At 35.6% G+C, this 27,615-nt stretch overlaps 2 protein-coding genes across 4 annotated transcripts in view; both read right to left on the bottom strand.

Moving 5' to 3' along the window:
- LOC137396306 (sodium/glucose cotransporter 4-like) overlaps window positions 1–2,869 on the bottom strand; it is a 73,260-nt gene extending 70,391 nt beyond the window's left edge. The window contains exon 1 of the mRNA XM_068082522.1: window positions 2,768–2,869. Coding sequence (XP_067938623.1) covers window positions 2,768–2,869 — 102 coding nt within the window. The remainder of the gene's footprint in view (window positions 1–2,767) is intronic.
- Window positions 2,870–9,583: 6,714 nt separating this feature from the next.
- The window catches only part of LOC137396412 (centrosomal protein CCDC61-like), a 29,660-nt gene continuing 11,628 nt past the window's right edge, over window positions 9,584–27,615 (bottom strand). For all 3 annotated transcript variants that reach the window (XM_068082676.1, XM_068082678.1, XM_068082679.1), the window contains 8 exons: window positions 26,162–26,281; window positions 22,338–22,510; window positions 20,804–21,120; window positions 19,217–19,327; window positions 18,643–18,771; window positions 17,414–17,571; window positions 13,173–13,245; window positions 9,584–10,231 (listed from right to left, as the gene is read on the bottom strand). In XM_068082676.1, coding sequence (XP_067938777.1) covers window positions 10,140–10,231; window positions 13,173–13,245; window positions 17,414–17,571; window positions 18,643–18,771; window positions 19,217–19,327; window positions 20,804–21,120; window positions 22,338–22,510; window positions 26,162–26,281 — 1,173 coding nt within the window. In that variant the 3' untranslated portion in view covers window positions 9,584–10,139. The remainder of the gene's footprint in view (window positions 10,232–13,172; window positions 13,246–17,413; window positions 17,572–18,642; window positions 18,772–19,216; window positions 19,328–20,803; window positions 21,121–22,337; window positions 22,511–26,161; window positions 26,282–27,615) is intronic.

The raw sequence follows: 27,615 nt of genomic DNA, 5'->3' as shown, positions 1-27,615 counted from the left end.
TCATTCAGGCAGTTAGGAGTAGTTGGAGGGTCAACACTGACTTGACAATTTAATTTGATAATTAACTTGACAACATTGACTTGACAATAGTTTGTACAAATGAAAATGTGAGCTATTAGCCAAAAACATTTACATTTGGGGACCATCATCCCTAGATAACTCGTTTTTCACAGGTTACATGGGAAAAAGTCACTCATAAAAATGTGTCAGCCCATATTCTTACCATTAGAAAGATAAACAAGCCAATTTAGGGATTTCTTATGAGGTGAAACAACACATTTTAGTTAGCGCTCTATTTTCTGTTTCATCTTGTTCACAGTTCTGCTTTGGATTACAAGTCGTATTTTACTGTTTGTTACATCTTAGTAACTGACACTTGCCGTCTAAAAATATGGAGATCCCACCCAAAATGTTGATGCGGTGCCAGCCACTGTCTACGTCATGAATTATTTTTGGCACGAGCTGCCGGTCATTGAAACAGCACTGAGTTCTTGCAGCATTATGTTTCTACACAAAGGGCGCCGGTCATAAGCAAAAATGGAAACAGCGCATGCTAACCTGAACAGACTCAAATACAACCAGCATCAATACATGTAGTAAATGATATTATAACTGTTTGTCATTACACATGTATCAGCTGGATGAACTTGGTGACAATTATTGTTATGAAAATAACTGACTCCAGGATCAACCCTTGGGTACACTCACCAGGCCTGTATTCCCTGGGGCGGCTGTATGGCTGAGACGCCCCAACATTTTTGTGATTTTTGGCGGCTAAGTACTAAGAAGTGCAGTCTAAGCTCATTCACTTGGACTGTAGTTTATTGCTTATAGTGGGGGTGTGAAGAAAACCCCCAAGCTTGTCAATAAGTGTCATAAGTTTTATACCGTTCATTAAATAAAGAAAAAGAAAAATTGTTACCTACCGTGAACCAAAAACAATATATTTATGTAGATTTCGATGCTTACAGTTGATTGCATTTATGCATAATTTGAGGGTTGTTGATGCTTAAAAGGCCCAAAGCTTCGGGGCGCCGCCCCCAACCCTGTTGGGGGCTCACACCGCCCCCAAATCCCCAGGTGTTCATAACTAGTCGCCTAACATTTGCACCCCCAACTTGCAACCAGGAAGTACAGGCCTGACACTATAAAGATTAAGACAAGATAAAGATTGAATGTTAACACTAAGGTCTGGGCCAGAGATTATTTGGGGAGTTGTTTTCCCAACTGATTCAACTCTTTAGTAAACTCAGCAGCCCCGTTTTGCTTTGTTTTTCTGCACTTTGGGTTTCATGTAGTCACGACATTTTGGTAGCCTTGTGAGTTACAGGTTTTACGTATAATTCCAAAGTTTCAAGCCGATTAGATCTTTAGATATCCTCAAAATACCAAGGGCACTTCTAATTAATCGAAAATTAGAAATGGCTGCTGTCAAAACGTTAGTTCCTAGTGACCCACTGATTGGTTGTTGGTAATGAAGGATCAAGAGTAGACAAAGCTAAAAATTTTCTCAGCAACACGAGATTTACCCTAAAACTATTGGTTTTTGGTACCGGTGACAAATAAACACACTCTATCAGACTCGGTGTACTGCAATCATTATGTTTCTTCAGTGATCTCTAAAACAGCATTTCTTTAAACAATGTGAAAAGAACTATTTGATTTGTATTTGAGTTCTGCAAGCTTGCAGTTTCATTATGAAACAATATAATATTCAGTTAAAATGACTCATGCTATCCTAAGTGCTTTCCCAGTTAATGAAAAGTTGTTAATAGGGTCTAAAACACACGTGTTAAACTCACGGCCCCGGGCCAAATCCAGCACACTATATAATCGTATCTAACCCGCAAAATCATTTTACATTATCATTATTCATGACCCATCAATATGAAGCAATACGGGGTTTCGGCTACAGATCCCATAATGCAACACTCCAGCTGCCTTACTGTGTACTTTTCTTATTCATTAAGTTTAGCTATTAAAAGATATTACAGAGTTAGAAAAGTTGATTCTGAAAACAGAGCTTTTAATAACCAATAGGAAACTTAAGTATACGTTTACTGACAATGCTATAATTTTCCCAAGAAATATTTTTGAGAGCAAAATATTAAATATAAGTTATTTAAGGATTAAGTCTGTATCGGAATCTGTATCGGAATCTGTATCGGAATGATAGTCATGTATGTTTTTATTCATATTTATGTTCCATAAACATGTAGTTTTATTGTGTTCAATAAAATTTTTTCGGCCCGTGACCTGCAGTGTGTCTTAAATTTCGACCCCTTGTGCAAATGAGTTTGACATCCTTGGTCTAGAATGAGGGACCTTTATCTATATATAAAGAATTGGCCTTGAAGTGTTACTGCAGGCTGACACAATGAATACACCCTTTTATCTCAGACTTGTTAGAGTTGCTGCCTTGAAATAACAATAAAAGAACTTAAATTCTAACAAAAACTTTGATGAGCTACGAAAAATTATGCAAAATTTACTGGTTAGGATTAAAGAGGCAAATAAATTGAGCTGTATGGATTTTAACACAATTTTCTTTTTGCTGGTTTCTGTACCAGAACCAACTGTCAATCCACTTGAGGGGCTGTTAGTAAAGCACCCGCACTCAGATCGTTAAGACTGTAAATTGGGCTAAACAGATAAACTGCAGCGTAGTAGGCATCTACAAAGTATTTGTTGGTGGCTAACCTGATTGCAGTAGATAATCTAATGCTTATGCAACCAGTAAGACAGACATAGACATGGAATTACATACCCATATTCCAACTCCAATGACAATGAGAAAATAGAGCACAAGCACAAAATAATCACTCCAATGTAACTTCGAGTTGGCAGCGAGGTCTTCCAGCACAGACATTGTATGGCTGAATGATTAACTTCGTTACGCTCAATCTGTGTTCTTCACTAGGGCTGTGGACAATGCCTGTTGTATGCATTAATTAGACCCCTTGAAAAGACATGTCATGTCTTGTCAGATGAGTTCGACCAATGACAGATAGCGAAAGACATAAACAAACGCGCACTGTCTATTAATAGCGCAGTCATCGTTGCTGCCCTACGTAACGGCGTGAACCGAGTGCATCGAGACAGGGTTTTAAGTTCTAACAGATGGGATGTTTTGATTAGGACAAATTATGCTAAGTGAGTAGGAAGCCAGCGTGCTCACGCTTTATATGTGACAGCGTTGTAGACAAATTTATGCAGCCTTTAAAATGATACTGTCCGCATAATAAAATATTTTTCTTTGCAACAGTTATATGCACAATCTATTTGCAGTAGTTTAGTGTACTTGAAGTTGTTTTTGCAGGAAACCCATAGTGATCAACAATTGGAACAACTTGTAGCAAAACATTCATAAGGGCTGCATTGATGGTACAATAATGCAGCCCTTAAGAAAAAATAAATAATAAAGAAAAACAGACAGCCCCACCAGAGTATTTAACCCAAAAATTCAGACTCGCAGCATGGCACACTACTATCTGCACCACTCAACTTGAGCTAAACATAGTTGCACATGTAGTTATTACACATGACAATCTCTCAGGGCGCGTGGAACTGCCAGCATACTAGTAATAGCAACAATAATGATATCAGAGAAGATTGAGAAATGCTATTACCTGGCACTGGAGGTAATCCAGATGTGGAAGACAACAGAAAAGTTATCCGCGTCGTAGTAGGACTTCTTGGTGCCAAACATCGGGTTACTGATTGGATGGCTCTACTGAGAGTTCATGTGAGAAATATCCATTGTTACAATTGACAAGCTTATTAAGATTAGCTAACATCCTCAATCAGGCAGCGTCTATCTCAGCCTAGTGAAACTAGGTCTATGACTGCTAATAACACCAGCCTAAACTGTGATGAAACCTAATAATGCTATGATATTAATAATAAATTTAGTAATGTGTCCAGACAGCGAGTGAACTGACATCGGAAGCTTCGGTTGGTAAAATCAGATAAAGTAACTGATTCCTAAACACATACAACTGAACAACTTCTGGTCAATTTAGTGCTGACGAGTGCTACCACTTTATTGGATGACTCGCAATCTCTGTTTTTGATATATTTTATATTATCTTTTTTTTTCTATAATGATACTTTCATGATAGGTTGATTTAATCATAATTGAAAACAATTGAAGTCGTGTCACAAAAAACAGAAAATGGATGGACTTATGGTAACTTGTTGAGTCTGTCTGACTAATCATTAAAAACTTTGGTTTTATTGATTGAGATATATTTTGAAAGTATTGAATCCGTTGCCCTATACACTGGCTACTAAACACTCACTGTATAAATGTACTGTTTTGCTTATTATACAATCTCATAGGAATTGTCTGCTCCAGACTCAATATACACGCTACTAGTTGAGATGTAAAAGGTATAACTTCTCGACTAGACACACGGTCACTTTGCTAGCTTGAATAATATTCATCTATCCCGTATATCTAGTCCGCCGCCCTCACCTTCTGTTGACTTTCATAAACCCACTTGAACTCTCAGTAGTAGGAAAGAATATCACCTGACGGCTTATGGGAGCGAGGAGCTCCCTCAGGCAGTCTTCTTCCTTAATCTCATCACTTATGTATACATAGAGAAGTGGAGGAGCTAATATTGAAACGCATGCATGGCTGTGAGATACAATCTGGTAAAACAATCAAACTCACTGAGAATCCATGAAATCTCAAGGACTGTAGACTTATGGCTTGAGCGTGGCAGTTTGAGTGAGGGGTGGAGAGGTAAAACCCCTACTGAGCTATATGCAACATCTGTGATTCAATGCTAAAATTTTGATCAGTCTCTGCTTTTCCATTACATATAAGAGTATATGAACAAAAGAAAACTGGATACACATATTCTTTGGCTCATATATATGTACCTGTAATGAATACTACTTATACTCCCCATGATTGTGCTTTATACGTTATGCCTTTCCATCTGGCCATTACTCACACGCATGAGAGTGAGCATGACATGAGTGCCTGCCAAATCTACCAGGAAACTTTCTGTGAAAATAAAATTACAAAAAAATCTTTACGGTCTCAGTGTTATAAAGTATGATAAGTGCTACTGCCTCAAGTATTGTAGCTACTAATACCCTCATTGCCGGGTGCGTCATAAGTGGTCGTCCGGTGTATCAGCATAATTATTCCAATAAGCAACAATGTGGTGGAGTGATACAGTTGGTAAAGTGTCTGGCTGATACGCTGACTTTACGAGTTTGAATTCGATGTGATGCAATTTTTTCCCGAGTTTCAGACAGACACAGTTCTAATTATAGTAGAGATTGTCTAAACGTTTCACTATATTTTAAATTGATTATTTTAAATTGATAATTTTATTGATAATTGATAATTTATTGATTAATTGATTATTGATAATTTATATTTTATTGATAAATGCATCCGTAAGTTCTAAAACTAGCAAAAAAAATCACTCTGGTCTAAATGCTTCAAGAAACTCCTGTAAATGTAGGATTCTGTTAGCAACCCCAAATATTATACCACATAGCCAAATGCGGCTGGTGCGGGCGTTGGAGCATCTGTCTACTGTGCTAAAAGTTCAAAGTTTGAATCCCGTATGATGCAATCTTTCTTTCAATCTCCAAAGGTGGCTTCGGACAGCTGGGCAGACAAGACAGCAGGACGACAGAGCTTTTATTAAAGTAATGACTAACTGAATGGCTGGCATGGCACGGGTGATAAAAAAGTTGTTACACAGAAAATATACTTTTAATCAACATATACAACATTTGCCATTCTAACTTTTAAATGAAGGTGTTTGTTTATTTCTGTGTACTGTGTTTATTTCTTTGTAATTCATACTGTACCAGCTGCAGTGCCCACTACAGCTCTTTACTGATTGCAACAGTCTTGCAATAACAGAGCTGTATCGCTCCACAGAGTCCTGCGCCAAAAACCGTAAACAAAAACGCTTGTTTCCAAACGAACCCGACCGACATACTGATCTCTCATGGAATATTCATACCTCGCTCTCAATACCGCTCTTTTTTGCATTTACTTTACGTTTTTACAAAAATGTTATTAGTAGCTTTTTGTAGGGAAATTTGTCCTCTTTCAAATGGTATATGATACAACAATCAACGTTAAAGCGACTGCCAATGGAAGTAATTGCTGTTGGTTAATGTTGCGGCCTCTCCATTATAACTTATATAAATATAGTAGGTGCGGCCTGTTTGTTTGGAATCAAGCGAGCTCACATATACTCTTCCGTTGGTCGCGAGACTCTGTGAAGCTATACGGCTCTGTACAATAGTTTAAGTAATTTTCTTCATATATCGTCACATAATTTTCTTATAGTAAAGCTTCACACACTTCACAAGCTGGAGTGTTAAGCGTGAAGCCATGAAAGACTAGCAGATGTAATAAGTATGAGCATGATTTATTCCAACTGGACCGAATAATTATTGGATAAATACTTGTCTGCCAAACTGGAAGTTCCGAATTCAAAACCCAGTGTGCAACAAACTTTTCATTGCTAAAACTTTGTCACTATAACTGGATAAACAGACAGACGGACACTGAGATTTAAATGTACAGATTGTTAAGATAGAGGCTAGTCAATCAGAAAGGCTGTATCATTGCAGCGTGAGTGATTTCAACTGGAATCAGTAGGATATCATACAGGAGCTGTAAAACCTCTATTTGAACGACGCCTTTATTTGAACACCACCTCTATTTGACCGCCACGATAGGAGAAAAGTAGAAAAATAGAACATCCCCCTTTAATTGAATGCCACCTCCACTTGACCACAACTTTGACATTCTTTGATCTTTACGAATCCATAATAGCACGTGATTAGTAAAAAAGTGTCCACAAAATGGTACTAATAATGACTTGGGTTACATAAAAAACAATTACTTCCAACACCATAGAAATATTCAGTAACTGTATCAGGCTAATAGTAGTTTCTTTTTTAACACGGTCTTCATACTTCAATGTATGTGGGAAAAAGTTTTTGCATTTACGATGGAAAATCTGTTATTACGTATTTTGAAGCTAACATTTTGAGGCTATTTTGATAACACGTGGTTTCCTTATATTAGCGCTATAAGTTTCTATTCAAAATGGCATCGCGTAAGTTTTGATCTGCTAAAAAATTGTTTGGATGCTAATATCGACTAGTTCAGCAGTGCAAAAGAAGAGTTGAGATCAAAAGACACAGTGGAAGGTATTGAACAGCTTCAAGAATGTGAAATGGGTCCAAACAAAAGCAGCAATCAGAACACAACTGTCCGAGCAAACGATGCAAACATTTATATTTCAAAAATGTTAGGTTTTGTTTCTTCATGTATTATAAATATGGTTTGCTTACATCACTTGTTCTTAAATATATATTTGTAGCGTTTGATAGATTATTATTATTATATAACTTATAAATTTGCTGATTTATAGCATATGGTATTATTTGATAGCACCATTGCCGTTATCTATACTCGGCTTTCGATGGATAGAGGCTCATAACTCCTCTTCTATGGCACATAAAAACTCAGTTTCGGCTGCAAACTGTAGCAAACATATCAATGAGTGCAATGAGTTTTATGTAACATTGTTAATATAGGTATAAGATAACAATATACCTTCAAATATAAAGTGAAATATAAAATTGAAAACTAACAAATTGTAAAGCAGGCTATAAGACCATCTAAGGTTAATAGCAGACAATATATCAACTGGTAGAGATATTCCTCGGCTTCCCAATGTAAATGTTTTTAGAGATCTACACATTGAAGGTGAGTTATACAGATTTCTTGCGCCCCAAAGGATTAATGTCGCTCCACGCGTAGGAGAACGCAAAATATAGGCGGCATTTGCTTCACCCGTAAAAAGGGTTATATTTATTTTCCCTGAATTCTGACGAGCTATTTGAAAAATACAGACTAGCTATTCGAAAAACACAACATCACCCTTTAATTGAACATCACCTCTTATAAAGCATCATTATATGGGAAGGATTGAGAAATAGAGCGTCATGGCATTCAAATAGAGGTTTTGCGGTATATTTTAGAAAAGATTGTTGAAGTTGAGGCTAGTCAAGCAAAAATACTGTATCAATAGAATTTGAGTGAATGCAGCTCGAACCATTGATGTATGATACAGGTATATTGCATTACTTGAAGATTCTGAGCGTGTGCTAAAATTTCCTTCTATGGACATCATGACGTTTCAATTTGCAATTATCTACTATTGCATTTAGTGTGTTATATTATTCATATGCCCGTATTTAACCTTCTACAACTACCTGTACCCCTGCTCCTCTACATATTTTTAATTGCGTCAACTGTGTTGCCACCTAGTGAAATGCCAAACTCTTTTGAATAAAAAAACTTATTACCAATGACTGTCTATATACCACTACCACAGTTATATAAAAAAAGGAACCTAACTGGTTCAAGGTGGATGGAGATTATGGTAAGCATTCATTAAAAATTGAAGCAACCTGGCAACAAACTCACTGTTCTACCTGTAACCATCAAAAGGTAAATACATGTACTAGTCAGAGTCTACCTTATCATTAGGGGCTACCGCATGACTAGATTAGAATAATTTTGACAGATCTTCCACCAGAATAAGGATTTATGAGAAAATCAGTACTTTTTAATGTTTTCATCACTCTGTGAAGCCTCCTATTATCCATTTCGTAATTAAACACTCATGTCTTGTTTGGCTAAATTTATTTAGTTGTCATATGCATATATAGACAACTCCAAATACAAATGATTCCAAGGACAGACAACTCCAGGTACAGACGACTCTAAGTACAAATGAGTCTAAATACAAATGACTCCATGTACAGACAACTTTGAATAGAGACATTTGTGTAATGTACTTGAACAGAACTTCGTTCTTTGGAAATTCTTTGGTAGAACAAAGTATTCAAACAACATTGAACGTCAGAAGAAACCCATTGAATATAACAGCTTAAGTAAGCCACACCAAAATGCACCAATATCCGATATGTAACTGCTTAATAAATAGGTAAATAGATGTTATAAAAATGGATAACTGTATGTTACATAAATAAATTAATCTCTCTTATAGAAATAAATAGCAATCAATTACAGTATATAAATAGATGGCTAAATATATAGACATAAATAAAAAGCTGTTTGTTATATATTTATATACCTATCTGTTATTCAAATAGATGATTATCTGTTATATAAATAAGTAAATACTTGTTAGAAATAAATAACTATATATTATAGAAATATATAACGATCGGTCATACAAATAGATGACTATTTGTTATGTAATTAGACTAAGTAGAAAGTTGTGCTTGTTACTTTATGGCAAGGTATTTTAACTTGACTTCAGTACTTTTACATTGAAGGTAAGATAATACGACTCAACATGGCAACACCCATTGAATACCCTCACAGATGGAGAACACAAGCAACTCATTTTTGAACTTTATGAGTGATTCTTAAAAATCTATTCTCAAAGTTCTACCCAGGACATTATTCAAAACCGTGTGGTGACCAGCCACGTCTAGGTAGTCGCAAACTCTACTTTGAAAGAACGATGAAGGAACGCAGGGAGTTTGGAAATTAAAAATGAGAAACGCATTTTATTCATTCACCTAGTATCAACACAACACCCAAACATGATCTAGAACAATATAATATTTATGATATATGCAAGGAGTTAAAACTGAAAATAAATATATTACTAAATAAAGGAATGGGTGCAGTTTGGCCGTAGGTTTGGTGAGTCAAGGCACGCTGTACAACGGGAAGACACGACTGTCAGACTATCAAAAAAGTAAGTCAATTCAGAGAGTTGGTTTCTGGGTAACTGAATACCAAGATTAAAATGGCAAGGCTTAGTCATAAGATGTGCTGAGAGTGGCAAGATGAGGGTCAGGGTTATGAGTGAGGAGTAATTAGGTAGACACGAAACATTGAGACAGGCATGACTCAAATATAGGGCAGACGAGTCAATAAGGGTAGAGGTATAAGATGAGACAGGGAGGAAGTTATAGAGATAAGCGCAGACATATAAAAAGGAGCAGTAATTGGCTCTAAAGGGAGAAAGAGAGGTACTAGAAGGGAGAGAAAGGCACTAGAAGGAAAAGAGAGGCTCCAAAAAATGCTCTTGTATATTTTAGATGCCACCTTTCATCATATCTTGGATCCGCTGAAGCCGTGCATCAATATCGTCAATGTCCGCGGAATGGTCTAGATAATCTGTTGCCTCTACAATGGTCACCATTATCGTGACAACAGTGATAACAAACTGTCCTAGCAACAACGGAGAACATGGTTACATGGTACCACTGAGCTTGTGAGAGTATAACTTACTTATCAGAGTTACAATATAGTGTAATACTTGGTAGTGTATTACTTACCTATCAGAGTTATAATATAGTGTAATACCTGGTAGAGTATAACTTACCTATCAGAGTTATAATATAGTGTAATACCTGGTAGAGTATAACTTACCTATCAGAGTTATAATATAGTGTAATACCTGGTAGTGTATTACTTACCTATCAGAGTTATAATATAGTGTAATACCTGGTAGAGTATAACTTACCTATCAGAGTTATAATATAGTGTAATACCTGGTAGAGTATAACCTACCTATCAGAGTTATAATATAGTGTAATACCTGGTAGAGTATAACCTACCTATCAGAGTTAAAATATAGTGTAATACCTGGTAGTGTATTACTTACCTATCAGAGTTATAATATAGTGTAATACCTGGTAGTGTATAACTTTATACCTATCAGAGTTATAATATAGTGTAATACCTGGTAGTGTATTATTTACCTATCAGAGTTATAATATAGCGTAATACCTGGTAGAGTATAACTTACCTATCAGAGTTATAATATAGTGTAATACCTGGTAGAGTATAACTTACCTATCAGAGTTATAATATAGTGTAATACCTGGTAGAGTATAACCTACCTATCAGAGTTATAATATAGTGTAATACCTGGTAGAGTATAACCTACCTATCAGAGTTAAAATATAGTGTAATACCTGGTAGTGTATTACTTACCTATCAGAGTTATAATATAGTGTAATACCTGGTAGTGTATAACTTTATACCTATCAGAGTTATAATATAGTGTAATACCTGGTAGTGTATTATTTACCTATCAGAGTTATAATATAGCGTAATACCTGGTAGAGTATAACTTACCTATCAGAGTTATAATATAGTGTAATACCTGGTAGAGTATAACCTACCTATCAGAGTTAAAATATAGTGTAATACCTGGTAGTGTATTACTTACCTATCAGAGTTATAATATAGTGTAATACCTGGTAGTGTATAACTTTATACCTATCAGAGTTATAATATAGTGTAATACCTGGTAGTGTATAACTTTATACCTATCAGAGTTATAATATAGTGTAATACCTGGTAGTGTATTACTTACCTATCAGAGTTATAATATAGTGTAATACCTGGTAGTGTATAACTTTATACCTATCAGAGTTATAATATAGTGTAATACCTGGTAGTGTATTACTTACCTATCAGAGTTATAATATAGTGTAATACCTGGTAGTGTATAACTTTATACCTATCAGAGTTATAATATAGTGTAATACCTGGTAGTGTATTACTTACCTATCAGAGTTATAATATAGTGTAATACCTGGTAGAGTACAACTTACCTATCAGAGTTATAATATAGTGTAGTACCTGGTAGAGTATTACTTACCCATCAGAGTTATAATATAGTGTAATACCTGGTAGAGTATACCTTACCTATCAGAGTTATAATATAGTGTAACACCTGATAGTGTATAACTTACCTATCAGAGTTAAACCATAACTGCCACGAACAACTTTTATCGCATTTACTAGGTAAATCAGACATGCTGATTCCGATTTTGTAATCAAAATAAAGATTAGGCCACTAACTTTCAGAGTAATAAAGGATTTTTTATAGCGTTTTAATATCGGTCTCGAAAACAACACGATCGGCATAACAAGCTCCGCCCATAAATACTTGACGTAACCTAGCTTTTTAGGAACAGAAGTTACGTAGAGATGTTTAGACCGATTTAGAATAATAGAGATGGCTGTTTTAAAATCTATTAATATCTAAATCCAGCTTTAAAAATAATATCAGTCTTTTCTGAAAGGTAGATAAGCTATTTAGCATTGCATATTTAAAAAGCGCGATAACAACGCTAGCTCGTGATAAAACCGCGCTTTTTGAGCTCATTTTTCTCGGCGTCCAGCCCATTTAAACGTCATGTAACAAGCTGCAAGCAATTTTAAATAGTTTATATCCCTTTCATAAAAAACTGAAATTATTTTACAGGCTGGATTTAGATAATAATGGGTTTTAAGACACCCATCTCTATTATTCTAAATCGGACTAAACTTTCCTAACTTCCGTTTCTGAAAAAGCTAGGTTTCGTCACATATTTATAGGCGGAGCTTGTAATGCCGATTGTGTTGTTTTCGAAACGGATATTGAAACGCTTTAAAAAAGCCTAAATGACTTTGAAGGTTAGTGGACTAATCTTTATTTTGACTACAAAATCAGAATCAGCGTGTCTGATTTACCTAGTAAATACAATAAAAGTTGTTCGTGACAGTTATGGTTTAAAATATAGTGTAATGCCTGGTAGAATATTACTTACCTATCAGAGTTATAATATAGTGTAATACCTGGTAGTGTATAACTTACTTATCAGAGTTATAATATAGTGTAATGCCTGGTAGAGTATTACTTACCTATCAGAGTTATAATATAGTGTAATAACTGGTAGAGCATTACTTACCTATCAGAGTTATAATATAGTGTAATAACTGGTAGAGTATAACTTACCTATCAGAGTTATAATATAGTGTAATACCTGGTAGTGTATTACTTAGCTATCAGAGTTATAATATAGTGTAGTACCTGGTAGTGTATTACTTACCTATCAGAGTTATAATATAGTGTAATACCTGGTAGAGTATAACTTACCTATCAGAGTTATAATAAAGTGTAATAACTGGTAGTGTATAACTTACCTATCAAAGTTATAATATAGTGTAATAACTGGTAGAGCATTACTTACCTATCAGAGTTATAATATAGTGTAATAACTGGTAGAGTATAACTTACCTATCAGAGTTATAATATAGTGTAATACCTGGTAGTGTATTACTTACTTACCAAGAGATATGTGACCTGATGATTTCAGTCGCTGAGCATTTGGTGTACTCGTATTCGGTGTAGACTTTGTCACCTACAGACAAACAAGTAGCACAGACAGTTGATAACTAGTACTTTATATCAACCTTCAAACACAAAGAGTCTGTTTATTCACTCAGGAGAAGATTACCTCCAGACCAATAACTGCAGTAATGATAGACCTTGTGTTTTTGTATCAATTATATATGTTAGCATGGTTTTATCTGTTAAACCTAATTTCTTTAGCTCTTATTTATATTGAACACCAAGGAAAGAGGTTTGTCACTAGGTTTTTCATGCTATGGCATCTAGGATCTCTCAAAAATTTCTGCAGGTATTAGAAGATGGTTACACCATTATTGCTAGAGAAAACATTAGCAATAATTAAATGCAGAATGAGTTGATACACAAAACAGCACATAATACAAAACCTAATCTCTGTCTACTGAAATGCTGCATCTGATATTAAAAACTAAGCTATGTTCATTGACATTGTTTCTAATGTCAAAGACTAAATGGCTTTGAAGATGTTGAGATATGCATTTATAGCGGTAATGCTATAGCAGAGACCCTTTTCAAACATAAAATGTTGATACCATAAAATTATTTTCTCATAAGAACTCCAAGAGTGAGCCCTTTGTGGCGATGTGAAACAACTTTTAAATAAGTCAGAACCCGAAAGATGACCATTCACGTGATAACAAAGCCTTTTATTAAGTTATCACCACTATTTTTAAAGAAGAGTGGTCTATAGAGGAGATGGTCAGAGGGTAGAAACAACAACAGAACTATTCAACTCACAAATAGTTGAGACGTTGTTCTACTTTTGTAACATTGGTAAGCTAAAATAATTTTAATGACTGATCTAGCCACAGTTGTGCTCTAAAAGTAACTGAGCTAATTACAATTGTGCTCTACAAGTAACTGACCTAGTTACAATTGTGCTCTACAAGTAACTGACCTAGTTACAATTGTGCTCTACAAGTAACTGACCTAGTTACAATTGTGCTCTACAAGTAACTGACCTAGTTACAATTGTGCTCTACAAGTAACTGACCTAGTTACAGCTGTGATCTATCGGTAACTGACCTAGTTACAGCTGTGACCTATCGGTAACTGACCTCATTAAAGTTGCACTCTACTGATAATTGTTTTCGTTACAGTTGTGCTCTACGGGAAGTTAATTAAGCAATTTAATGGGTACCGGAGTTATTTCCACATCAAAAAAGGTTGGCACAACTCTGAATAACCTGATATGAAATATATGCTAGGCTTCTGATAATAATATCTACTGCTTAAAGGTTGACTTGCAACAAAATTCACATTACAGTTATTTGGTATCAAAAGATTCACCATGTCTTACTCTGTTGTGTTGTAGGTGCCAAATATGTGGGAATGTGATTACAAGCTCTTAAAATTTCAAAAACAAAAGCCGCCGTAGATCGAAATCTCTTTATTTCTCTGACGTAGTCATGAAATTTATTTATTGTCTTGTCGCGTGATGTTCTCACGTGAAATGAAAGGCCAATAAAAGGCTTAACATAAAACTTATCGTAGCACTAGTTTATGACAAACACTTTGGATTTTACCGAAAACCCCGTATCAAATATAGATGCTCGCTACTTTACAGTTTTGTTTCGGTTTGGTCTAATTGGCAAGTCGTAATCTGATCATGTGACCCAATACTTGGCAAATAATTTCTGCAGCACTTTTTGATTATCACAAGTGACCAACAGGCTCGTCATGATTATCAGACAATGATATTTACTCCTTCAAGGTAAGGCTGAAAAATTAAACAAATTTTTACAGTAGGTTATAAGATATCACTGCTAAAAGTGACAGCATTACAATGACGATAAAACAGACGCGTAAGAACAATAGACATGGTTTTATTGAATGCGTGAAATATATTTGTGAAAATATTTCGACGAATAAGGTTGCATAAAAGTGTAAACAGAAACCATCTACCACAGCTACGTCACATTTGAGCCATTTTGGAAAGAGAATCCAAACTACGGCGCTCTCGTGTGGCTGCGATTAACTGTTCGTTTTGGAGCTTTTAAGAGCTTGTAATCACATTTCCACATATTTTACATCTACAGCACAACAGAGTAAGACATGGTGAATCTTTTCATATCAAATAACTGTAATGTGAACTTTGTTGCAAGTCAACCTTTAAGGATGACCTTTGAAAAAATCAAACTTTGCATAAAGAAAGATGAACAAGGCTACCAGAAAATAACAACTTGTTGAAAGGTATGTACTAAGTTATGTAGGATTGTAGTAGCGATTTTACCAAAAGTAGTTCTCAAAAGATAAAATATCACCATGAACAAAGTAAACCAACTACTCTTTGTCAGCCATCTTTTACAGCTTCCTGGATGCGTCCATGGAATTCCAGTTTTAAATAGAGTTGGACCGGCCAGTTTCATTTAAACTTGTTATTGATATTTTCAAATTAAAAATAACAATCCAGACAATTTTTTCTACCTTTGTTCTTATAATTTTCCCTACGCTTTTGAAGGAAGAATATATTTGCACATGTATGTTTATTGGGATGTCCCTACAACACCTTACTAGTTGCTAAACAGAGTTGTCTTCACATGGTTTTAGAAAAATAACATAAAAACAAAACTTACCCTTAAATTGCAATAGTTAGCCTTTGATAAGAAACTATATTCATTTTATCCTTTTTAAGGTAAGGAATATCTTCTTACCACTCAGTCATGGCAGTAACTAGAGTATCAAACTTTGAAAACTAAAGATAGTCAGTCATACAGTTGAAAGAAGTGAGATACAGCCAGTGAGATTACTATTGCCATAAAACCTCTATTTGAACGCCATGGTGCTCTATTTTTAAACCCTTTTCAGATGGTGATATTTAATTAGAGGTGGCGTTCAAATAAAGGGTAGCGCTGTATTTTTCGACTAACTCATCAGAATTTTGGGAAAATAAGTTTAACCGTCTTATGGGTAAAGTGATGCTAATCTCGCCTATATTTTGTACTCTCATGTGGGCAGATCGTCTGCTATTGACCTCAGCATGTTTATTAAACCGCTTTCCATATACATCCAAGTATCAGACTCAGTTAAACGAGGAACTACTTTGATTATTAAAATAATAGCATGATGCCATGATACTGTTATTAATTATTATTATTATAGTGTCACTTTCAAAGTTTCAATGAAAAACCCTAAAAAGCTTTGAAGTTAGAAAATGGACGAATAACATTTTAAAGTTTTTGAAACGTTTTTAATATTCCAAAGTCAGAATATGCTGTTACAAGTTAGAATGCGCCATAGCAATGTCTGCTACTGTGTTGTACGGTGTTTCTCAACATAGTATCTTCATCGTTCATCAAAACTCTTTAACTCTTTCGCTACCATAAGCCGATGTATTGGCTTTCGCAGTAATAGAAGTACAGACCGTAAGCTTATCAATAGGGTTTCACTTTTCTTTTCATTACAAAGCCTACGCATTAGTTAGACCAATCAAATTTCGTCTCCAATGAAACAACTTTGTTGCCAATCATGTGCAACCAACCGAAAAAATTTTTGCTAAGCACTTTCATTTCTAATTGTTTTTTAAAACGGAAAAACCAAATCGTTATCGTCATGGCAATAATAAACTCACCGCGTTCTTTCAATGCAAAGGAAGCGTCAGAAAATTTTGTGAGAGTGGGATTCACTAAACAATTTTATACTTATCTTGTAGAGAATCTTGTTACAAATAAAATTCATTTTACAGTAAAACCATATCTGCATTGATTCTCGAGATATTGCATAAATACTAGTGGTATATCGATTTTTCACAAATCTGTTTGAATTAATTCGGTCAGAATAATCATTCGGGCAGAATTTAATGCGGTAGTGAAAAAGTTAGTCTTCAGGTAATATTTTAAATCACATTCTGAACGAATCTGAAAAAATGTATAATGATGAAACAACCGCAAATAGAGGTTTTACAGTAAGTTTGAGATATCGGAAAATGCCACAGACTGGCGCTAACTTATTAGCCAGTTAAAATCCAAGCAGTATAGAGTGATTTCTCCTCTTTTAAAGCGTCACTAAACCTTGTCAGCGACAGTCAATGCTTGCATTTGCTGAATTTCCAAACCATACAAGTTACAAACCTAACTTAGAATGTCGGGTTAGAAGCTTCTGGATTGCTACTTGCAGTCAAGAACTACTAATAACAAGAATATCGAAATGGTCAGACATACATATCGGTGCTCTGATGGTGTGTCACTCTCCCATCCAACATTACGTCCACGCCTAGAATTAGAGCGAGATCCCTTCTGTGAGCCGTCTGACATATTCCCATCACTATAGTAACTATTAGAAGATCTCCTAGCTGAGCCAACTGATCCGAGGCTTTCAACTGCGATATAGAAACATACACAGACATCAACCCTGTATCTTAATTATGGGACTATGTCCAACAGGAGATCGCAAAATTTACTTCCCTAAAGGGTTACCCACACCCAATTTTTAAAAGAGTTTATCAGAAAGTATAAATATTCCTCTACCATTTGAGATTTCATTTGTTGCTTCAGGTGATCTAACTCCCAGGATGTTTCAAGATTGAAATCGGTAGAACTTGAGTGTGGCTGAGACACTCGGAAGAAAAGGATATGCTGTGATTCATTAATCATGCATATCGCTTGTATGTGATAAATATTGGCATTGGTACTTATATGTTTACTCAGCATTTAGAGAAAAAAAATCAGACAATTTCTGAAAAACAATTTTTAAATCATTTGAAACATCTATCGCAAAATATCTGAGGCGATATTTGAAGTTATTATTCTAACAATAATCAGCAAATACAAAATAAAATATGGGTCAATAGAAACGCGTAAACTGCAACTTGAACACAATAGCCGATGATGTCATAGCGATAGGGACAAACAGAAAACATGATTACGGCGGTGATCTTTAGAGACATCATTTTTATGAGCGTTTTAACCGAGATCAAGTTTTGTCAATTTAAATCTTGAAACATCGTGGCAGTCAAATCACCTCAAACACCAAACAAAATCTTAAATGATAAAAAAGTATCGCAATTTTCTGATAGAACTTTTTAAAATTTGACGTAAGTAACCCTTTAATGAACTTCAACACTTTAGAACAAAAACGGCCTGGCATGAATTATGAACAGTTTTAGAAAGCATTACAGATCAACAGTTATGACACACAACAAATGCTTTATTTGAATGTCTTGCAAATGAGATGCTGCTTTACAGTGGCTACTATCTAACACTATCTCTATCCAATTGACAAGTTCTACTAGCGAGAAGGTCAGAAGAAACAGCTTTGTACTTTTGATCGTAGAGTTCCTTCAAGCATATTCACAAAGTTTACGACTTGGATAAGGATTCCTTCAACAGCCTTAGTCGGCCATGAATGCCATAAACCATTGTATGACCTTTTTCAAGTCGCTAGCACTCACCAGAAGAAGTCCTTCCTCGTGAAACATGGTTTACAGTCCGTTCCCTACTCCGCCCCCTGTAGATGTTGCTGGAACACCTATAGTCAGCCTGCGCAGGAGAAGATCTGACAGGCCGAAGCCGACCCGAGCCTGTAGACAACACAACAACATTCAACCGTCATCACACAGCGGAGAACTAGGCAGTCTTCCAGTGAATAGCCTACTATTCCATGCCACATGTATAACTCTATGACTAAGTTCTTTCATAACTCTATGATGCATACATAAATATTTGAGAATTGAGGGAATCTGTGACAAATTTGATATAAGATTTCCGTTGCCACTGACAAAACTTAAGGTGATGTGCTGACAAGTACCAGCCAGCCAACATGATGAACTTTACAAACTTAGCTCAAATGTACTGCAAAGGATGCTGAAAACTGCCAAAAGCTTATGCAAACAGACTCAACTAGGATTAGACCTGAAGCTAGCAAGTTTCTAGGCAATAACTGAGCCTAAGGAGCAACGAGAAAAAACAATCAACCTCAATTCATACGAGATTCAGTTGCCGACACTAATGGTCACTGTGCCTTACCTGAATTGTGTTTTTCATTATACATTCCAGGGCTAGACCTAGAGCGTGTCGATTGCTGTCGTTTCTTTTCTGCTATATATGCTGTCGGATCAAATCTGGGCTTTCTTGTTCCTGTCAATGTTACAGCAAGGTTATCATGACTTGATAATCACCAGCTGTGCCTGTCTATGACGCAATAAGGTTACCAAGACATGACAATCACCTATTGTGCCTGTCAATGACATAGTAAGGATACCATGACATGATAAGCACCACCTGTGCCTGTCAATGACATAGTAAGGCTATTATGACATGACAATCACCAGCTGTGTCTGTCAATGACACAATAAGGACACCATATGACAAGCACCAGCTGTTCCTGTCAATCACATAGTAAGGCCACCATGACATGACAAGCGCGAGCTGTTCCTGTCAACAACATAGCAAGGCCACCATGACACAGCAATCACCAGCTGTGACATATCAACAAACTAAATTCTGCTTGTTATGTCTCATATGCCCAGTAACCAAAATAACAATTTGGGTCATGGTCACAGAAATCATGGTGAAGTCGCAAATCACGAAGTTTAGTTATCCGACTTTGAAGCTGGACTATCTGAATTTATAGTATTGGTAACGATTTTTGCAACACATGCATCTGGACCAATCAAAGAGTGATCTTTCTGAATCTGAAGTCAGCTTAGCCAATAGAAGTCTCTAACCTTTGGAAAAACCCCCTTAAAACCGTTGCTATGCTAAACAGGAAGTGCTGAAAAATGGTGTCCGATAAAAGTAATCGATTCTTTTTTGCCGATTTTAAAAATAACTCTGACATTTTGGACACTTCTAATGAGTACTTTGGTATTCCAACTGATGTCGAAAGCAGTGAAAATAAGGAGAATGACGATGATATTTTCTTAACGATTCTTATAATATTTAATTATAAGAATAATCATTCGAATTTACAAGATTGGAGAATATAGTGTCTGATGGTGTGCAATATGTCACTGTTATTTTTTCTAAAGATTTTGTTGGTGATACTACCGTTGTGCCCAAAATCGAGTTACTGCCAAGCCATTTTTAATATCTGCAAAATTAAAAATAAGTAATACATTTTCTAATAGATATACAGTTGTTTCTATGACAGCTAGCAAATATCTGTTTAGATTTTTAAATTCAGCATAATTTTTTGGATATAAATACAGAAATCTAGATAAATATCACAATTTCTTGATATTGGTTGCTATGACGTTTTGAAATGTAGACAAAATTGTGCATTGGTTTTCATTTCTCAAACTTTAACACCAGGTTTCTCAGAACTATGTTTTCGCACTAATGGTGAACATGCATTCAGTTTATTAACCATAAAATCTGCTGTAATTGAGCTAAAATCAAAATCTTTTTTGCAAAACAATTGTGAGAATTTTCTCCTTCTGCTAGTGTAGATAGCTCCAAATCTCACACACCCGACTTAACCATGGTTTCTGTGATCATGACCCATTTGTATTTTACACCAGTCTAAAATGTCAATAGTTATTTTATACAGATTTGTATACAACATCTCCCAGACTTCCATGTTTCTACCCAATTAAATTCTAAATTACCAACCTGCCGGTGAAGGTCGACAGCTATGTCCGGGGGAAGGAGTTCTACCTAGACTAGACCTAGTTCTGATGTCAGCATTCTTCAACTCTCTTGTATATGGTGATGGTCGTCTATCATACGGAGTTGTCCTCCTATTTAAAGGAGAGGTGAGCCGGGAGCTTGGTGTACCATACCTAGAGCTTGTGCGTCGTTCCACGGATCGAGGCCTTTCCAGAGATGCTGACCTCCCCCTCTCTTGTGACGCTGGCCTGGCCCTGTCTCGTGATGCCGGCCTTCCCCTGTCTCGTGATGCCGGCCTTCCCCTGTCTCGAGAAGTTGACCTGGCAGATAAAAAATTTTTAGATTATGCATCCCTGAAATAAACCAAATTAAACTACATTAATATACACTATCACTGGTATAACTTGCATCAAAAGTTAAAACAAAAATAGAAAAACTGCAGCAAAAATTGAGCGGAGTGTTTCCAGATATACTATGGTAATATAGTGCAAAGAGAAAATTTAGGATCAGCAAAAGTAACAGAATAGGTCATTACTAACAACTGAATAGGTCAGTACTAACAACTGAATCGGTCATTACTAACAACTGAATAGGTTTGTATTAATAACTGAACAGGTCAGTACTAACAACTGAATCGGTCATTACTAACAACTGAATAGGTCAGTAATAACAACTGAATCGGTCATTACTAACAACTGAATAGGTTTGTATTAATAACTGAACAGGTCAGTACTAACAACTGAATAAGTCAGTACTAACAACAGAATAAGTCAATACTAACAACTGAATAGGTCAATACGAACAACTGAATAGGTCAGTACTAACCACTGAATCGGTCATTACTAACAACTGAATAGGTTTGTATTAACAACTGAACAGGTCAGTACTAACAACTGAATAGGTCATTACTAACAACTGAATAGGTCAGTACTAACAACTGAATCGGTCATTACTAACAACTGAATAGGTTTGTATTAATAACTGAACAGGTCAGTACTAACAACTGAATCGGTCATTACTAACAACTGAATAGGTCAGTAATAACAACTGAATCGGTCATTACTAACAACTGAATAGGTTTGTATTAATAACTGAACAGGTCAGTACTAACAACTGAATAAGTCAGTACTAACAACAGAATAAGTCAATACTAACAACTGAATAGGTCAATACGAACAACTGAATAGGTCAGTACTAACAACTGAATCGGTCATTACTAACAACTGAATAGGTTTGTATTAACAACTGAACAGGTCAGTACTAACAACTGAATAAGTCAGTACTAACAACAGAATAAGTCAGTACTAACAACAGAAAAAGTCAATACTAACAACTGAATAGGTCAATGCTAACAACTAAACAGGTCAACACTAACAACTGAAAAAGTAAATACCAACAACAGAATAAGTCAGTACTAATAAATGAATAAGTCAGTACTAACAAGAATAAGTCAATACTAACAACAGAATAGGTTATTACTAACAACTGGTTAGGTCAACACAATGTGTCTCATGGCTCCGCCACTAACACTACTGACCTATCCCTACTGAAAGAGGAGACACTGTTTCTCTGCCGATCCGCCCTCCCTTGTCGAGCCATTGGTTGACTATGTTCAACAGCAATTGCCTTTCGTTTGTAAACTGCCAATTCATTGGTCAAACTTTTAACTCTGACTTTAAGAGTTCTCTCTGCCACTCGCAGTTCCTGGACCTACAAGTACATATTTAGTTAGATATAATTAAACACTTACTAACCTCAAACATAACTTTATTAGTTAAAAGAGCGCAGCCTTCGCACTACTTAAGAATGATAGATTAAAACAGGATATGATGTCATCCAGCAGTTTACAATAATTTGTCCATGTAATAACATTAAAAACAATAGATTTAAAATTGAGCAATAAAACTATTTCTCAGAAACTCATTGTGATGTAAAAGCACAACTCCAAAACTCAAGTTAACATTCTAACGTGTTACATGTATTTAACGAGTCTAGCAGATTACAGTAGAGCCCCCCATTCAATATTAATTGGTTCCAGTGTTGGTATAGTAAGGTGAAAATATCATATAGAGGGGTACAGAAACTTGTAGTAAATATCTAATGCAAACACCCTCTGATACAAACCATCAAAATTTTATATAAGTGTTGTACATATTAAAAATCAGTAACAAAATAGTATATTAATCTTAGTAACTATAGTTACATACAGTAATTTTAGTGTATTTAGTGTATTTACCGATTATGCTCTGCAACAAGATGTAACGTTACAATGTAGTACGTGCAGTACATACTATAGGAAGCTCTTACCTTCAAGACAGATGTATAACATAAGCTTTCAATTTAACTTAGATGAATTTAGCTTACTAAACACACACTTGAAGATAATGTCTAGTATCTATTTTACTAAACTAAACTTTAACTTTTTCATCGTCTAAATTTTATCATCTATCTGTTTCCGGTTTTGTTTTCCCTATAACTAATAACGAATAACACTGAACTGAGAGAGAGAGAGTGAGCATCGGATCTCTTTCAAGCGCTGTGGGAAGTATTTAGATGAATAGCATATCGGCATCTTCATTATTCCGACGTATTCAGTAAACTGACTGCCAAATTGGAATTTCTAGAGAAATATTTGTTGATGTCATATGGCAAAAAAATGTCATATGGGGGGACGAAAAACATCATGTTCCACGTCATAAGGCAAAAAAATCATATACCACGGACATTGTGACCTGAGGGCACACTTTATACAGTCTAACCTCAACTTCTGATCACCTCTACGTATGAAATTTTTGATATCACATAAAAGTTGAGCAAGTATTCGTCTCAACATAGAGTAACATCCTACAAATGACGCCTAAAATATCTCGAAACACAAAATGAAAATAAGAGTCGAGAGAAAATAAAATTCACACATCTCTAAAATCAAGTAGCTACACATATAGACGCCTTTTTAACGCATATAAACACCTTTTTAACGCATATAAACGCCTTTTTAACGCATATAAACACCTTTTTAACGCATATAAACGTCTTTTTAACGCATTAAATGCCTGACAGATTATGATTATCATTTAATTTTTACATATAATTTAGGTGTTTAGATTTTTTTACATATTTCATATATTGCATTTGTTTTAATATTACCTGTGATCGTTTTAAGCCATTATCATTGTTTTTGGGCAACAAACTAAACAAAATGAAATGTATTCTTTTAATAATCTAAGTATTTACAATAACATATAAAAGTTTTAACATAGGAAGCAAATACAGTAAACGCTCTTATAACATAAATCTCTTTTTACGTAAATTCCACAAAATTTAAAGACTTTATCTCGTTTCTACTTGACATTACGTAAAAAATTACTAAAGCATCAAGTCGGTGCAAATACTCCAATTCAATTTGAATAATGAGAGAGTCATAGTTAGCCTTGAACACATTGTTTGTTCTGTTGCTGCCCTTTGGAGAGAAAAGAGATGAGCCCATTTAGACGTATTTCATGGTTCGTGTAACGTAAAAATCCTATAAAGTATTCATTTCAAAACGAATTATGTACATTGCAGGAGCATCTACTGTACTTTTTGGACTATTAACCGCACCCCTATATAAACCGCATCTGCTTTATTTTCAAAAAACCGATAATAAAACAATACATAGGCCGCAACTTTTGTATAGGCCGCAGAACCAATGACGGTGCTTTTTAACACGGCAGCAACTTTGCTGGTCAATACGGAACAGTGCCGTTAGGCACTGTTCCAAATTAGCAGATGCTTTTTAGCCTAGTGCCTAACGGAACAGTACCGTTAGGAATTGTTTCGTGTTTTCTTTTTCCGCTAGAGACGCACTAACCGGAGATTACGGTTAATGCGCCCTAGCGGGGAAAAAAAACACCACAGAATAGCCACACCTTTATATAAGCCGCATGGCTCACAAACCATCAGAAAAAAGTAGCGGCTAATAGTCCGAAAAGTACGGTACTTTATTAAACAAGACTACCCTTGTATATTGACATCTGGCTGTACTCTAATAACTGAGTAACTTTAGCTCACTGCTAAATTTTTCATCTGCAGGGAAGAATTAGTTCCTGGCAAAAACAGTATTGAGTTGCACTTTCTACCTGAAAACTAAAAACAATCTCAGTTTATTGTTACCGCAATTGAAAAAAGCAGTTCCCAGAAACAGAAATTGCGCAGAAAGATGCTCATCCAGGTTTAAATAACCCATAAGCATATTTAATAACTGGGCCTTGAAGTAACCCAATATGCCTAAATCACGCCTAAACTGGAAAATTTGGAAAAAAAAGAACTTATTTAATGTTTCTGATAATACCGAAATATGATGAGTTAGTTGAAAGACTTGATTACTATTATATCAAGTATCTACTCTTTTCAGCTATGTGTCTTTTACTTCAAGTATCTACTCTCCTCATCTATGTGTCCATTATAACAAGTATCTACTCTCCTCATCTATGTGTCTATTACAGCAAGTACCTACTCTCCTCATCTAAGTGTCTATTAAATCAAGTATCAACTCTCCTCATTTATGTGTCTATTACAGCAAGTATCTACTCTCCTCATCTATGTGTCTATTACAGCAAGTATCTACTCTCCTCATCTATGTGTCTATTACAGCAAGTATCTACTCTTCTCATCTACTGTATGTGTCTATTATATCAAGTATCTACTCTCCTTATCTAAGTGTCTATTATAGCAAGTATCTACTCTCCTCATCTAAGTGTCTATTATAGCAAGTATCTACTCTCCTCATCTATGTGTCTATTATAGCAAGTATCTACTCTCTTCATCTATGTGTCTATTACAGCAAGTATCTACTCTCCTCATCTATGTGTCTATTACAGCAAGTATCTACTCTCCTCATCTAAGTGTCTATTAAATCAAGTATCAACTCTCCTCATCTATGTGTCTATTATAGCAAGTACCTACTCTCCTCATCTATGTGTCTATTATAGCAAGTATCTACTCTCCTCATCTATGTGTCTATTATAGCAAGTATCTACTCTCCTCATCTAAGTGTCTATTATAGCAAGTATCGACTCTCCTCATCTATGTGTCTATTATAGCAAGTACCTACTCTCCTCATCTATGTGTCTATTATAGCAAGTATCTACTCTCCTTATCTATGTGTCTATTATATCAAGTATCTACTCTCCTCTTCTATGTGTCTATTATAGCAAGTATCTACTCTCCTTATCTATGTGTCTATTACAGCAAGTATCTACTCTCCTCATCTATGTGTCTATTATAATAATAGCAAGTATCTACTCTTCTCATCTATGTGTCTATTATAGCAAATATCTGCTCTCCTCCTCTATGTGTCTATTATAGCAAATATTTGCCAACCTCTTCGTGCAAATCCTGACATTCTTTTCTTTTTTTAGCTGTTGCTCTTTGGTGTTTGGCTTTCTCCTTCATCAACTCTTCCTCAAGGTTTTTGACAACTCCCTTCAGCACCCGAATCTCCTGCAACCAGTCATGAATGCCCTAAGCTCTCTCGACAGTTCTAGCTAGCAAACGAAATCAAAGCAGTTCATTCAGTCAAATTACTAGAAGCTACAACTGTGAAGTTTAAACTTTACTTGTTTGAATGTGTTAGGATAATTATGTGTTTGTTTTAGTTATTTTACCACATTCTGCATATCTTGGGATCAACCTAAAAATTATAACCTATGGTATTGACCACGGACAATAATAGACTATGGGCAGTAGAGCACAGGCTGCTGACTAATATAGACCACAGGCCATCAACTGCTGATTACAGTCCATACTCATCATTTTTCAATCTTGATGAGTCATAGTAATACCATACAGCATCAAGAGGTGGATAAGGGGAACATTTGAAGAACTTTCTGTCCAAAAACCAGTGTGCTGTGTAAAGAGGAGAGACACCGTAAAATTCCCTCTTACTGTCAGTGATGCTAAAGACTGGTTCACAGTGTATTGTGGTATATCGGAGTTGTCCTCCCATCACTTATTCGCTGACTATGCGTACCATAAACTGAGGATATCGTTGAAGCAGTGCGGATTTGTCGAGAATAATAGCAGTATGCCAAACTTTTCCGAAATTTCACCGAACATCCGCAACAGTCTGTGCAATGTGCATCACTTCAGCGATGGTGATTGGCTGTTGCAGGTTGCTCTATATAGATTTCTTTTCAGGATAGTTACTGCAGGACTAGTATATCATCGTTTCAAGGTCTGAATTATGTAACGAGAACGCTATGTCACAGACTATTCGCCTATGTAAATGCAGATGAGTCAAGAGAGTTAACTGTATATCTGGTATATATATTTCGAATTTACTCGATTCTTTAGCGTCAGTATCTTTATAAATTTCAACAGGAAGTAATTTTACCGTTTGACTTAATGCACTACTGATTAATATAATCAAAATTTAGACTCCAACTTTGCACTTTCTAATATTTCGAAACAAATATTACCCTTAGAATTTATTGTATAACAATGCTGTGTTTTTGTAGGAACGGTAACACTGCGCTACTTCCTACAAGCAAATTAAAATTTGCCTACGCAACTATGTAGGATATGTGATGTCTGAATGTCCTATTCAATGAAAAGTCTGTTTTGAGCTCTGCTAATGTTTGTCAAGTACTAAAGCAAGAGCTACTATCTGAGCTGAGCCAAAGAGATGCTGTCATATGACAAATCACTGATCAATTTACGCACTATAATTACAACCCTAACTAGATTTGCGGTATGAAGAAGCAGTTTAGGTGTTGAATGGCCTTCTAGTCACCATCAGTGGCCTGTTCAGGAATCAAACCCTAACCATGTGTTCA

Source organism: Watersipora subatra, chromosome 5 (genome assembly GCF_963576615.1).
Source record: "Watersipora subatra chromosome 5, tzWatSuba1.1, whole genome shotgun sequence".
Lineage (NCBI taxonomy): Eukaryota > Metazoa > Bryozoa > Gymnolaemata > Cheilostomatida > Watersiporidae > Watersipora > Watersipora subatra.
Note: the sequence above shows the minus strand (reverse complement) of the source record. Positions and strands in the feature narration are given on the sequence as shown.